We start from the raw sequence: 16,531 nt of genomic DNA, 5'->3' as shown, positions 1-16,531 counted from the left end.
CTTATTTAAGTTCCACCAAGAATGTTGGTATTTTTGTTTTAGACAGTATTTGACCCAGATGAGTTCACACTTCAAGTTATGAGCAGCCTTCTGTGGGTTATATTTCTAATGTAAGTTCAGTTTTCAAAGACTTTGCAGTTCTACTGAGTGCGTTCCATAAGTGCCCCATACAGTGTCCAGTCTGGGATGTGGGCAGTGGTCTATCTCATATTTCAATTCTCAAAATCTATATAGGCTGTTTATGATCAGACCCATGCAAACAGCTTGGAAGTCAGCTCAGGAGTCAATAAGCAACTTTATTTTATTTTTTTATTGGAGGCTGGCAATTACAGGGATCTAAATCTGTGACCTTACTGTTATAAGGCTGCACTCTAACCAATTCAGCTAACCAGCCAGCCTGACGAGCAACTTTTAAGTGGTCAGTTTCCCAAGCTCCTCCCTCTTCTTCAATCTTTCAGTTCCCTGGTCCTCCCCTTTTCCAGCCTTCCAGCAGAAAGCTAGGGCTTTATTTACTCCATTCTACAATATACTTCCCATGACTATACCCACATCAGGGCCAAACAGTAGGCAAGAAGGAGAAGAAAAGCAATGGGGATTTGCCCCACTCTTTAGACCACAGCTCCTCCAAATGAGAGAAAGGGTCCCTTCCCTCTGAGTTTTAGGCTCCTGCCTGCCCCCACTGAGGCCAGAGCAGCCATTGCCAAGGACTGTTTGAGGCCTGAGTGTAAAGGAATGAAGGGGAAAAAAAGAAGAAAAAAAAAAAGAGAAAGATGTGGGATATCCATACTTTCTCTGAGCATTAGGGGACCCCTTTCCTGTTCCTTGAGTCAGACTTCTCCTGGTCCCTTTTTTGTCTGTATTAATGCTCACTTCCAAGTTTCAGGCTACATTAAGTTCAGGCTGGGGCATACTGGAAGAAAAAAAAAATGGTAAACTCACCGCCGGTTCAGTGGTACTTTGCATTCTGGTCTTCTTTCCCAATCTGCCTCCTACTATTTACTTTTCAGAGTCCTCAAATAGCCACTCCAAGCATTCTGTCCAGGTTTTACAGCTGCATTCAGTGGGAAAGACAGGGCGAAGTGTGCTTACTCCATCTTATCTGGAACCAGAACCTGGACTACTGTTTTTCATAATAAACTTTGTAGAACTGATTATTTAAATTACTTGTATAACTTTGATTTTAAGAAATTTAAAAATAAATAAATCCTGTAATAATCTTATTGAGGAAAAGAGAAAAAGCAAGCTAGTAGGATCACTTTTTTTTAAGCATATATACTTTTGGACATTAGTGTTTATGAAAAAGTGGAATTCTTAATTGCACTTTGCTTTATTTATCCAAATCTTGTTTTACCTGTGGATTTTTATAAATATTAGGACTAAATAAATTTTTTTTAAAGGAAAAAAAAGGGCTGGCTGGTTAGCTCAGTTGGTTAGAGCACAGCCTTGTAACAGGTTCGGATCCCATACCAGCCAGCCATGCCCCACCTCCCCCACAAAAAAAAAAAGAAAAAAGAAAAAAACAGGAGTTGTCAGAGGGAGCAGTTTGCAGGTGAGAGGCTATAAACTTTAAGAAACTGAAAACAGTTCAGGATGACAAGCACTCTGAGTGTAAGCCCAACAGTTTCAAGGGAAGAGGCAGGAGATGCAGGCACGGGTCATTTCAGGGTCTTATATGCTACTTTAAGGTGTGTGGCCTTCACCTGAGAAAGGGAAGGCCCTGAATCCTTTTAGCAAGGGCTGGGTAGTGACACATCTGATAGGTATGCCTGAAGGTTCACTCCTGCTGCAGAACTTTAAGGTGGACAAAAAATGAGTCTTACTGACTGATTCTAAGGGGTCACACCAAGACACAAAACAGTATATATAGGATGCTTCTACTATGGATTGAACGTCCCCCCAAAACTTACAGAGGCTTGACCCCCATTGTAACAGTGTTAAGAGTGGGGAAATCCTATTATGGTAATTGAAAGACCCCTATTATGTGGGGCCCTTAAGAGGTAGTCAGACTAGGAGGATTGTTACCATCATGAATGGATTAATCCATTGATGGTTTAATGGGTGGTAATGGTGTAGTTCTAATGGCTTTAAAAGGAGAGCAAGTGAGAAGGTGAGCTCTCTCTTGCTCAACTATTCACCATGTGACACCTTGCTGTGGAGAGTCACCCCCAAGAATAAGGCCCTCGCCAGATGTGTTCCCTGGACTTTGGACTTCCTAGCCTTCCAAACTGTAAGAAATCAACTTTGTTTTCTCATAAACTACCCAGTTTCAGGTATTCTGTTATAAGCAACAGAAATGGACTAATACAGTTTCCATATGTTGATGAGGGGTGTAAGGGAGGGAGACTTTATATATACACACACATACATAATCATATATATGATTATATATTTCATATATATTATTTCATATGTGTTTATGTGTACATATGTATAATAGACCTATAAATATGATTCTAACACACAAAACATTTCTGGAAAAAAACACAAGAAACCAGTTACAGTGGTTAACTCTAGAGAAGGAAAGTGAGGGGCTGAGAGAAAAGAAACTTACTTTTCACTTTATTCTTCTGTTGTACTTGATTTATAAATTTTTACTGTGAACATTTACATTCCTAAAAAAGTTTGTAAAAAAAAAAGAAAAAATGGAGGGAGGCCTTATGTATGACCTACATATTAGATATATATAATATCAAAGCAAGATAAAGTATGAATGAGCCTAACATTCAGTAGCACTGTTCTATCACATAGTTAGTACTCAAACACTGCTATTGATCTCCCTACAAATAAGATATTACTGTTTACAAAAGTAAGTTCATGACACAAAAGAGCTTTTAACTACATTACACTGCACTATTTTCAAGCACACAGAAATTTAAAGAAAAGAGAAAGAGTAACAGTGGATGTTGAAGATATTTATAATTAACCATATAGTCTATTTTTTCTATGAAAGAGATATATTTGCATTATTTTAAGTTTCTTAAACATCAAAAGGTATAAAGGAAAAAATAAAAGATCCTCTCCTTCTCTGACCCATCTAATTCCAATACTCTCAAGGGCTTCCTGAGTTACATATGATTCCAATCTTTCTTTGTGCATAAAGAGCATATATAAATCTGCATGTGTATGTGTATGCAGAGACACATATATATACACTATATTCCATTGCAAAGAAATGAATCTCTGCTCCTTAAAATAATCCAGACTATTCTATTCTCTACACGTCACTTTTCTATAACCAGAGTAACAAACAAACAAATCCCAAAGCCTGCAGATAATGTTAAAACTCCCAAACAAGAAAATGTTAAAATGAACAAATGAACAGATAAAGTTCTCAGAGACCTCCTAGCACCCTTTGATGGGACAATGCAAACATTACCTCAGGGGGAAAAATGCACAGGTTGAAACAAACAAAAGAGCAGCTTATAGGTTTACACAAAGTTAAAGGATATACTGAGGGTTAAGGGTGTATCCCTAACCTTTCAGAGTGAGGCTATGCTCTCCCATAAAAAGTCCCTTTGAAGTAACTTTCATAGAAGATCTTCTATACCGGATAGACCAGTGGTCTAATCCAGAAATTACATATTTCTCATATTCTGGGGAAAGGGAGTAGTCACACTTTATAGCAGTAGCTGCAGACTTCAAGCAAGGAAGGCAGACAGTTATAGTTGCTCTCCTGTAGTAGTACCCTTCTTCCCAGCTCTCAGCTTCTGCTCTGCAGCCTACAGGGCAAAAATAAAATCCAGGACCAATATTTCAGGGTTAAAAAAAAGTCCCCCCAAAATCAAAACAAAATCACTTCCTCCTTATGGGCTATAAAAAAAAAAGGTAACTTTTCCCTGCAATTATATGGGTCAAGACAAATTAATTCCCAAGTACATCTATTGAAAATAAAATTATTCAGTTATTAAACAATGACATTTACTCTATTATTTCTTGGTATTAATAGAATCTTTACTTGCTTTTAGAGGATGTAAAGGAGAAAAATTTTAAATAATTAAATAATCCTTAATTAAATAATCCTTTAATTAATTATCTTCTTATCCAAGAGAATATATAAACAGAAAAATCTCAGTTTTACTCAAGTTGGTGCTTTGACAGAGTACAAGAGATGATGCTAATTATTCACAGAATGAAGTAAGGGAGCTATAACAGGACAGAAAGGCTGGACGACTTTCTAGTCACTCATTGACTTAACTAGTGATTTATAAATACAACAAACTTCGTTAAATTGAACATATTATGAAGGGAACACACTTAAGAATTAGTGAAAAATTATATGCACAGAATATTTTTTACAAATTATGTTTTCTTACTCTTATGTATATATTTATATATCGATTGGAAGTAAGTAAACAACATATAAATTTTAAAGATCCTAAGACTTCCTTTGATGTAAAGATATACTAAGTATAAATAAAAGTAATTTTGCGCCCACCCTACTGCTGTCCTCACGCTGTTCCTCAGATTCTATGGCTAAATTCTGTGTCCATGAAGGATAGTCCAAGGTTTCATCCAAATATGACTGTGTCCAAGAAGGCAAGCCCCAGCAGCAAGTAATTTTTAAACCTATGTTTGCAACACATTTACTGATGTCCTCTTGGCCAAAGTACTTGCTATTATGAACCCTGGTTAAGGGGCAAGATGACAGTATTTACATAAATGTAAAGTCATCAGTTAGCCTGGAGCTGCAAATTTGCCACCAGATATATACTATCCAGACCCTGAAATGCTGAGGAAGACATCAGCAAAGCTGTGTTGATCCTACCCCAAGCCAAATCAAGATCCTGCAGGACCCTAGGATAGTGTCAAGGAGGAGAACGGAGGCTGGACAGAGACTTGACAAAACCAAGCACCAGGTTTCTTGCATGGGGTGGGGGGTCAGCACAGCTCATTTCTTCCTCCCACCTGCTTTTCATTTCTTACATTCCATTCCCTCAATCCTCTCTTTAAATATCCCTCACTAAATCTGAGTCTTTGAGATGGCTTTTGTGTGATAATTCTCCTTCACTTTTACCAGACAAATGTCTTAACCTAACATCTCTACTCATGTCACTGCTCTTCCTGAATAAAACTTGACTTCCATTTTCAAAAAAAAAAAAAGTAATTTTGCAATATTATGAATTTCCGAAACATTAGACCCACCTACACGAAAAAATTAAAAATTCAAATTCTTAGGGGCTGGTTGGTTATCTCAGTCGGTTAGAGTGCAGTGTTAAAAATCAAGGTCAAGGGTTCGGCCACCAAAAAACAAAAAAAGAAAGAAAGAAACTCGAGTTCTTAAACCAAATATAAATTATTTTCTGGAAGATGCATTACAATGAAGAGTTTAATCTCTATCTATTATGATTTTGAGACTCTAAGCTCTAGTCATCTAAAGGTGATTTTTATCAACTTCTATTTATGTACTCTCTAACAAATTATTCCAGAACCTCAATATTTCTTTTATTTACTTAGAAAAAATCAACAATGAAGTTTATGAAGAAAATAACAACTAGAAATAGAAAAGCTCTCTTAATACATTTACAAATGCATGCTATCACTAAATATGAAGCTACTTTGTGCTATCATTTTACCACTGAGCATAATATAAATAAGTTTAAATACACATAATCCCTGCCCTTTAAGAAGCTTGTAATTTAAAAGAGAATACAAATTTATTTTTAAAATTAAAAAAAAATTAAAAAGTGCACATACGAATAAAAAGACCAAATAATAGTACTTATTAAAACCTTTTGAGAAAAGTATGACAGCCCAATAGCAAATAGTGTCCCACTGGCCATATTATGGTCTCTCAATTATTTCCTAATACAAGGAAACAGGGCTCCTGATCCTAACTATGGCAAATGGAAAATTTAAGAAAAACCTAAAATACTTTGCTATATGAGAAAACAAAAAGTCATCAAAAAATGCTGGAGTTACATGACAAGGAAACAGAAGACAACTTGAAAGGGCTTCCACTAGCCAAAAATGTGAAATTTGAGCATCAAAAAGATAATGACTAAAATGCTTTAAAATAAAATATATAAAAATACAAGAGTTCATGGTGATAATCAAAACAAACAAAAAACAACTCACTGATCACATAAGGGCACAACTCATTATTCTAAAAATTGATAAATTTTTGAGAAGAAAAAAAGCCTGTATTCTGCCCTTCCTATACTAATTATATTTCAAGGGAAAAACTGTGTTAACTGTGGACTTCAGTTAATAAAAATTTATCAGTATTGGTTTATGAATTTTAACAAATGTATTACAATAATGCGAGATGTTAATAATAAGGGAAACTGGACGGCAGAGCAACAACACTGTACTTTCTGCTCAATTCCTGTGTTAACCTAAAACAGTTCTAAAAAGTAAAGACCATTAATTAAAAAAAGAAAAACTGGGAACATGGGCTTCCTCTCCAATAAGGTTCTCCATTCCATTCTTAAAACTGGTCGCCTGAGCCTATTATTTCACTTTTTCCACAATATGGATCCTCCAAGTTTTCCTAATGTTTAACATAAGTTACCTCTAATGTGTTCTAATACCATTCTTTTTGTGTGTGTGAGTGATGGATAAGTGGTTAAAACTTTCTATGCTCCAATAAATGTAATTTAATGGATTCACAAAATCATTAATCATCAACTAAGCTCTCACAAAGTAGTGTCTGCCAAATTTTGATATACCTCCAAACACCCCCACCCCCAATCCCACTTTTCCCTAACTAGCTAAAAACACAATCCTATAAAGTACATCTATAAAATAAAGAATATTTTCATTTTTTAAAAAAAAAAGAGTCCTCATCTGTTAGAGATACATACTAAAGTATTTACAGATGATATAATGTCTAGAATTTCTTTTAAAATACTTCAGCAAGGTGGGAAAAAATGTTAAAGGAGTAGGATATAGATGCAACAAGATTGGCCAAATTCTGATACTTCCTGAGGTTGAGTTTTGGATACATGAATGTTCATTATATAATTATCTCTATTTTCATTGTTCCTATATAATTCAATGTTCATTATATAATCCTATCTTTGTGTATATTTGAAAATTTCATGTACATTTTATTTTATATTTAAAAACCTAAGAGGAAAGGACTTCTGGTTTCCAGTTCCACATGTGAGGAGCTTTGAAGATGTCACTCTATCCTGACAAGTAAAAAGCTGAACAAATGGAAAAATCAACAACTCTTCTTAGAAGAGAAGTGAGGTGACAGAGCAAACTGCTGCCCCCAAAATTGGAAAGACAGACAGGCAGATACAGAGAATCATGACATACTAGCATAGAAGCCTCCATGGGAACCAGTGCCAGGGTAGGGAAACCTGAATTGTAACTGATGAATTGCTGAAGGCTAGGTATACACAAGCCTGAGAGTTAAAACTCCAGGGGCACCCAGTCAGTCATAGGGGCCTCCTGTGTTTTATGAGTTTTACCTCTAGGTTCAAGCAGGTCCTTATAGTAAACAGAGAAAAATTCCCTCACACTTCCAGTGGGGGGAGAGAAAAGGAACCATTTTGAAATATGCCAGAGCACTCTGTTCCTCTAAACTCCTGCTGGAGTTTATTGGAAACAAACTGACCTGGAGGAAGGGAAATACCCAGCTCCAGTCCACCCTAGCCATCCTTTACCACCTAACGGGTGGGGAGGGGGGTATAGGTAGAGAACTGAGAAGCACTTAGGAAGTTCACAGTCCAGAGGCATAGGCTCACTAAAATACTGAGACCTAATCATGGAACTATAGAAAGCTTCCTGTCTCCCCACGCCTTGCCACATTACTAAAGGTTGATTTACAGCAGTTCCTTTTATGCGGTACATTATATCTAGCTATCAAGAAAGTACAAAGCATACTCAAAGGCAAAAAACACAATATGAAGTGACAGAGAAAACATCAGAACCAGACATGGCAGTAATATTGGAATTATCAGAGCAGGAATTTAAAACAACATTGATTAATATGCTAAGGGATCCAATGGATAAAGTAGACAGAATTCAAGAAGAGATAGGCAATGTAAACAGAGACATGGAAATTCTAGGAAAGAACCAAAAAGAAATGCTAGAGATCAATAACACTGTAACAGAAATGATGCATGCCTTCCAAGGGCTTATCAATAGACAGACACACTTGAAAACAATGTCTCTGAGCTTGAGGATATCTATCAATAGCAACCTTCAAAACAGAAAATAAGGGCCGAGCCCGTGGCTCACTCGGGAGAGTGTGGCGCTGGGAGCGCCGAGGCCGTGGGTTCAGATCCCATATAGGGATGGCCGGTTTGCTCACTGGGTGAGCGTGGTGCTGACAACACCAAGTCAAGGGTTAAGATCCCCTTACCGGTCATCTTTAAAAAAAAAAAAAAAAAAAAAAAAAAAACAGAAAATAAAAGAGAACAAAGAATGAAAAGAAAAAAAGAAAAGAAAAGAAAAGAAGATAATATCCAAGGGCTGTGGGACAACCACAAAAGATATAATTTACACATAATGGGAATACCAGAAGGAGAAGAGAGAGAGAAAGGGACAGATGAAATATTTGAATCAATAATGACTGAGAAGTTTCCCAAATTAATGTCAGACACCAAACCACAGATCTAGGAAGCTCAGAGAATGCCAAGCAGGATAAGTACCAAAAAAACTATACCTACGCATATTGTTTTCAAACTACAAAAAAATCCAAGATAAAGAAAAAAATCTGAAAGAAAACAGAGGAAAAATATACCTTACTTATAGAGGAACAAAGACAAGAATTGAATCTGACTTCTCCTGAGAAAACTTGCAAGCAAGGAGAGTAGAATGAAATATTTAACGTGTTGAGAGAAAACACCCCACAATCTAGAACTCTGTACCCTGTAAAATTATCCATCAGAAATGAAGGAAAAACAAAGACTTTCTCAGACAGACAAAAACTGAGGTAAATTGTTGCCAGTAGACTTGTCTTGCAAGAAATGTTGGAAGTTCTTTAGAGAGAAGAAAAATAATATAGGTCAGAAACTAAGATCTGCACTGAAGAAGGAAAAAGTCAAAGTCAAATAAAAATTTTTATTTTTCTTCTTAATTACACTAACAGATATCATTTCTTTAAAATAATAGTGACTAGGTATTCAATTATGTATGCTTATGTATGTGTGTGAGTGTATGTATGCTTATGTATGTTTCTGTATAACTGAAATGAATGACAGCAATGATACAAGGGTCAGGAGGGGGAATTAGGATTATTTTCTTGTTATAAAGTACTCATACTACCTGTGAAGTGGTATAGAATTACTTGGAAGTGGATTAGTTATAAATGTATATTGTAAAATCTAAAGCAATCGCTAAAAAAAGTAATAAAAAAAAGATAGCTATATGCTAAGAATAGAGAGAAAATGGAATCATGTAAAATGCCCAATTAAAACTAAAAAAGGTAGAAAAAGAGTAGATGACAAAAATGGAAACAAACAACAAGGCAACAAACAGAAAACAGTAACAAACAGTACAAATATGGGAGATGTTAATGTAACTATACCAACAATCATTTTGAACATCAGTGGTCTAAATGCACCAAATAAAAAAGATTGAACAGAGTGGATTAAAAAACAACACCCAACTATATGGTGTCTATAAGGAACCCACTTTAAATATAAAGTAAATGGGTGGAGAATTATGTACCTTACTAAAACTCAAAAGAAAGGAGAAATCGCCACATTAATTTCAGACAGAGCAGACTTCAGGGCAAGGAAAATTATTAGGAATAAAGAAAGGCATTACATAATGATAAAGGGGTCAATTCTCCAAAAAAGCTATATAGTATGTACCTAAAAACACCTAGAAATGTATATGCTTCTAACAACAGACCTTCAAACTACATGAGGCAAAAAGTGATAGAACTGCAAGTAGAAGCAGATGAATGTACTATTACAGCTAAAGACTTCAACACCCCTCTATCAAAAATGAACAGATCCAGGAGGCAGAACATCAGTAAGGACAGAGGTGAACTCCACAACAGCATCAACTAACTGAATATAATTGACATCTTAAACTATTTCACACAACAACAGCAGAAAACACATTCTTCTCAAGCTCAAACAGATTATTCACCAAGATAGACCACATTCTGAGCCATAAAACACAATAACAAATTTAAAAGAACAGAAATCATATAATGTCTGCTCTTAGACCACATGGAATTAAACTAGAGAACAATAACAGAAAGATAACTGGAAAATCCCCAAATACTTGAAGATAAAACAACACACGGATCAAAGAAGAAATCTTGAGAAATTTTAAGGTATTTTGTACTACATGAAAATAAAAACAACTTATCAAAATTTGTGGGATGCAATGAAAGCAGTGCTTGAAGAGGAATTTATAGTATTCAATGCACATATTACGAAAGAAAAATATCGAAAATCAATAATCTAAGTTTTCACCTTAGAAAATTAGAAAATGAGCAAATTAAATCTAAAGCAGAAATGATAAAAATGAGAGCAGAAATCAATGAAATATTGAAAATCAACAGAAAAAAAAAATCAATGAAACCAAAGCTGGTTCTTTGAAAATATTAGTAAAATTGATAAGCCTCTAGCCAGGCTAAGGAAAAAAGAAGGAGCATACCAATAACTAATACCAGAAATGAAAGAGGGTCACTACGTATCCCAGGGACCTTAAAAGGATAATAAAGGAATACTATTAACAACTCTGTGCCCACAAATTGAATAACCTAGATGAAACAGACCAATTCCTTGAAGGCCACAATCTGCCAAAACTCAAACAAGAAGAAATGGACAATATGTCTTATCTATTAAAGAAATTGAATCAATAATTAATAACCTCCTCAAACAGAAAGCACAGGTACAGATAGCTTCACTTGATGAATTCTACAAACATTTAAGGAAGAAATTATACCACTTCTCTACAATCTCTTCCAGAAGACAGAAGCAGAGGAAATACTTCTTAACTCATTCTATGATATCAGCATTATCCTAAGACCAAACCATACAAAGACATTACATGGTAGATACATGTCATTGTATATTTGTCAAGCCCACAGAATGTACAACAACAAGAGTGGACCATATTGTAACCCATGGCTTTTGGGTCATAATGATGTGTCAGTGTACATCCAACAATCAACAAATGTACCACTCTGGTGCACATGTGAAGGCAGGTGATGTTCCTCTATATCTTCCTCTCAATTTTGCTGTGAACCTAAAACTGCTCTAAAAAATAAGGCCTCTTAAAATTAGGGGAAAAAGCAAATTGAAGCTCTTCCTATCTCACTTCAGGATTCTAGACATGTGCCAGAAGACTTACTACTCCTCTTACAACAGCACTGCAAATAAAACAATATTTACTAAAAAGAAAAAAGAAGAAGAATGGTTTGTTGAGATACAGCACAAGAGATTATGAGATGGAGAAGTGAAGACAGGCAGGCTATTACTATAAAACATTTAAGGTGGGAGAGAAGAAAGAAAAAACAATCTAACAGCCTATGGAGGTAATTATTTCCTTTGCACATTTTCAAATCAAATAAACTGAAAAACAAAGGATGAAGATAGTCACTAATGGAGAGAAGAAAGAGACACAAATAAATGGTTATACAGAGATGTATCTCTAAAAAATGATAACCAAAAGGAAACGCTTAATAAGTTTTATGGCTCTACTTATTAGGGACAATTTAGAGAATAATAACTTGTGTAGAAGAAGTACTACGTAATAAGCCTTATAAATAGATGGTTTAGTTTACAAGTGACTAAAACATTCAAATACATTTGTAAAAACTAAGTAAAATTGAAGAGTCCGGCTTGATTCATAGAGAATTACAGATTGCACCCAGAATATTTCAGAGAGCTTTGAAAAGAGAGTAATATGATGTAGTGTGGTGATGGGCACTCAGAAGAAAATATGCGGGGAAAAAAAGGGAAAAAAAAGTGAGCTGGCTGGTTAGTTCAGTTAGTTAGAGCATGGTGTTGTTATAACACCAAGGTCAAGGGTTCGCTTAAAAAAAAAAAAAGAAAATATGGGGTAAAATGCGAAGGCCTTCACACTTTAGGGCCAATGAGAAAGGAACATACTAGTAATGAGAGTTCTGCATGAGCTGAGGAAATCTAGGTGTGTTAAGTACAGGAAAGACTGCACAAAGGAGAACGGAGGGAATCTGAAAAAGGGAATTATGTCAATTTTGAGAAGGGGGATTAATTTATTAAAAAGAGCAATACTTGGGTTCAGGTTAAATTCATAATAAAATATCTTTTTATCTTGTAAAGAACCAAATCCTTACATCAGCTATTAAAAATTGAACACCAGCTTAAAAACAACCAAGCCTATAAAGGGTTGACATCTGGTTATATACCTTTTCCTTAAACACTAGGCCTTTTCATTGGTGTCATACAATACGAAGTCATTATGCCAACAGGAACGCAAGAGCAGCTCAGCCCCATAAAAATGTTCTCAAAAGAGTCTGGATTTCAAAGCACCCTCAACAAAAAGAAGTTGTAATTGTAAGGTATAATATGCAGCAGGCATAAGTTAAGAAGCCAAAAGAAGAGACAGAGTCAAGGGCTGCCTCATTGAAATATAAACCAGAGTATTAAAAACCTACTTATTTTTGGAAAATAAAGCGTTCTGAGAAATAGCATGCCATATGGTCACAAGCAGGTAGGAAAAACATTTTAGATAATAATATGAAAAGTTAACAGACAAAAGGAAAGGAGAGAGCTAGCACCCAAGGGTCTTCAAGTCATTCATAAAAGGTAGTAAACTGATCTTCAAGCTTTATAACATAGAATCCTGAGTAAACCATGGCCAAAACAGGATGGAGAACCTCCTGAAGAGGCTGCAGAGCTGTATCCTGCCTCACCCAGAAGCATCTCTGCAGGGCCTAGTAGGAGAAAGACAGGTGAAGTGGCACTGTCCAGGCCAGGCTGAAACTAACATACACATTATGGACTTGGCTGAGAGTAGAACGGATATCCTGAGATCTGTGCAACCCATGAAGAGGTAGCTCCAAATGCACCTGTTTGTGGCCTCTACATCACTGAATCAAGAACAACTCAAGAGAAATAGAGAGAAGGGAGGAAAGATGAGATAAAGAGAGAGCCGTCTTTTTCTCCATTCTTCCTTCTCCGATTATTTATTTTTTTAGTAGTGACAATGGATGTTGATCTATCTACTGACTTCTTGATTTACCATGTTGTGGGAAAGCTAAGTTTGAGCTATAAATGACTATTAAACAGTTCTATAATTTTATTAGCATCATGATCTAATCAACTGAGCCAACTGGTAAACTTGAGAAATTGGAAAGCTTAGGGCAAAGGGCAATGATCATCTCTATTTAATTTTGTTTCAGATCAAACATTAAAATATCAGTAATATCAGAGTATGTCATTAAACTAAGAACACAAAGATGAACGCAAATCTAGTGTTTTACAACACTGGATTGATGTCAGAAAAAAATGATGTCCTTATAGTAAAAAAATAGGGACCCGAGAGTAAAATGGACCTCAAAAATGACGACAGAACCAGAAAGAGGTTATTCTGTGAAACTGAAGTTAATGACAATCAACACATAACAAATACTGTTATTTTTAACATATCCTTCAGTGTGATTTGAAGGCAGATTCCTTAATGTAATTAAAGCATGTTTAGCATTGGTTGTTTTAAAAAAAGGCATTTGAGTCTTCTCTTCTAGCCATTTGAGAACATACAATAAATTGTTGTTAATTATAGATGGCTAGGACTACTATACACCACTAGAACTATTTTTCCTATCTAGTTCAGCTCAAATGTTCTCATCACAAAGAAATGATAAATTTTTTGTGATGATGAATATGCTAACTACCCTGATTTAACCATTACACATTATATGCATGTATTAAAATATAACTCTATATCCCATAAATATGCACAATACATTTCAATTAAAAAGTAAAATCCTTAAAGAAAAAAACAAGGGAAATTTACTACAGCAGACTTTGGCAACACTTTCTAAAGCAGTGGAATATTTCTGCTAATTCACTTCCTCTCATCTTTACCATGAAAAGAAATTCCAAGGTCAAATTATTTCAAACAATCACACATTTCTATCTCTACTATCTAGTGACAAAATTTCCAAGAGAAAAAATGCTCAGCATGTTTATACCTAGCTGACACCAGACTATTCAGCTAGCAGTTAATCGAGGTTCAGAAAGATAATAACTATTACCATACAAATTGTATACTACATATCATACAAAGCAGCTTACCTTGTAGTTTTTTCAAAACAGCAAACTCCATTTTCAGAACTTGTTTTGGTTGTTGAGCTGATTCCACCTTCAGTGCAACATTTTCCCTGGTGACCATGTCCAAGGCATCGTAAATTTCTCCAAAGCCCCCACCCCCAATCTTTCTCAACTGCACAGAAAATAAGAACACACACACTCAAAATTACCAGAAGATTCTAACTGGAAAGCAATTCTTCTCTTACATTTAGAAAATAAAATATAATTTTACTATCTTTATTTTATGATGAAATATTTCAATATTGTTAAATTAACTGTCTATGCCAAGAAGAAAACAAATGCCTAGAAATAACATTAAAAATTTTTCCAACAGGTTTGTCCACAAAAAGTAATGAAATTATTTCAGCAACAATTTTAAAACTTAGTCTACAGCCAGCATCAGAAATGTCACAAAAAATACAGTTTCTGAAAGAATCACTTTCCACAAATGCCATTCAATAACCAGATTTGTTGTTTTAATTCTAAGGCAGCCTTTGTTTGCAGACTTTTTCAACCGTGAAATCCTTATGCCAATTGAAATTTTATTTGGAACCAATCTGAGAGGATGTGGAGAGGAGGGTGGAGCCAAAGAGAATTTATCCTCCTCTCTGAGGCAATAACAGGTCACAGAGCAGGCAGACAGCTCCTGTTCTAAACTATCCCAGGTTTATTATACAACTATATGTTCAAATAACAGTAAACTCTAATCAATTTAAGCACTTTCATCAAACATTTAATATTCTTCCTCATAAAACATGCTAGCTTAACTGGAGAACATCAGGATCTTTGAGTATTATAAGCAAATTTTGAAGAGCTCGTGACAACTGGACCTGTAGGGCTCTGAAAAACTGGGGTGGGTGTGGGTGGGTGATATACTTCAAGCTAGTTACATCAAGAAATTAGCTCTCTTCTTTTTTCCTGAAACTAGGTCTTCTTCTCCTTAACATATTTTCAAACATCTAGGATGTGATATAATGTAGCAAATCATCACAGGCCTACAGGGTCCTAAATCCTAACCATCCAAGAGGCCCAGCTCATGTCCTACTTCTTTCTCTACTGGATCTTCATTGATTACCACATCTAGGCTAATTTCTTTATCCTCTGAATTTCTATGATAATTATTTGTTTAATCATTCAATTAATCATCTTACTAGGCAATACCTCAGATATCACTTGTATTATACTGCTTTTTAACTCTTATGCTGCTTAACTTTCCAGTCAATATCCTACCCCACTACAGAGAAACTAAGCTTCTTCAAAGAGTGAGTGACTTGCTCTATTTCTTTGTGTCCCCCATAGCATTTGGCAAAGTGCTAACTATATAATTATTGCTTAAGAACTATTTATTGCTTTGTGTATATGAGCCATAATCGTTCTTTATTTTCGTTTGGTGATAAAAAGGGAATACTATGAGGAAGTAAAGGATGAGTTTGGGATTTAAAAAAAGTTCCAGAAATATTCAGTTAAATAAGTTACTCTTTTTTGGGCCTGATTGGTCCTTATGATTCTTTATATTTTGTCCATTAACACACAGCCTAGTGTAACTTTAAAAATTCATCAATAGTACCAAAGGGACATCCTTCTAATTATGGACTAATGAGAAGTGGCTTCATGTTTTACCTCACAAAAAACTTACTAAATGACAGAACAAAAAATACAGGCTGAAGTGAATGTTTTTGCTCCTTAGTTTATTCCTATAATGCCATTTGAACATTAGTAGAGCATTAAGTTTTTTATTGGCTTAACAAAGCCCTAAGACATTACCAATGCTTGTGAGGCAAAAAGTCAGAGGCAGTTTAGTATGATAGGGGTACACAAATTGAGAAAGAATAGAGGTAAGACCTGTGGCAGATTGTACTTTCCAAAGATGGCCACAACCCCAGGGATCTGAGGCATGGAGCCAGGGACCAGACACCCCCTCCCACAACCAGGCACACTGCGCCAGGGCCTTGGGCCCACCTGGGGACCTGAGTCATGGAAAAAGGGATTGGAACCCCCCCACCCACAACCAGGCACACCATCAGCACCTCAGGGCCCACCCAGGGATCCAAGGCATGGATCCGGGGACCAGACACTCCCCACAACCAGGCACATTGCCAGCACAAAGGAGGATGCCAAAAACATCACCTCCATGTGGGTGGCCCACCACAGCCACCACTATAACCATGGCTGCCACGAAAGTGGCTAGATGCCACAACCACCACACAGATGGTCTGCCAGCCACTGGAGTGCATTGACACAAGGAGAATCACCAGCAGAGACAGAAAAGAAGAGGACGTCTCTCTCCACAAAGCCCATTTCAGAGTGACAGAAGAAGC

The 16,531-nt window shown here is 35.9% G+C and overlaps 1 protein-coding gene across 2 annotated transcripts in view; it reads right to left on the bottom strand.

Moving 5' to 3' along the window:
• The window catches only part of TTBK2 (tau tubulin kinase 2), a 146,569-nt gene that overhangs the window by 98,461 nt on the left and 31,577 nt on the right, over positions 1–16,531 (bottom strand). Inside the window, exons 1-2 of one of the 2 annotated variants that reach the window (XM_063089108.1) lie at positions 14,199–14,236; positions 940–1,051 (exon numbers count right to left, since the gene is read on the bottom strand). Coding sequence is in view for 1 of the 2 variants with exons in the window: in XM_063089106.1 (XP_062945176.1) it covers positions 14,199–14,346 (148 nt within the window). In the remaining variant the exon portion in view is untranslated. Of the gene's footprint in view, positions 1–939; positions 1,052–14,198; positions 14,347–16,531 lie in introns of those variants that run through there. The other variant, XM_063089106.1, reaches the window with a different exon arrangement.

This window comes from Cynocephalus volans, chromosome 3, assembly GCF_027409185.1.
Source record: "Cynocephalus volans isolate mCynVol1 chromosome 3, mCynVol1.pri, whole genome shotgun sequence".
In the NCBI taxonomy this organism is placed as follows: Eukaryota; Metazoa; Chordata; class Mammalia; order Dermoptera; family Cynocephalidae; genus Cynocephalus; species Cynocephalus volans.
Note: the sequence above shows the minus strand (reverse complement) of the source record. Positions and strands in the feature narration are given on the sequence as shown.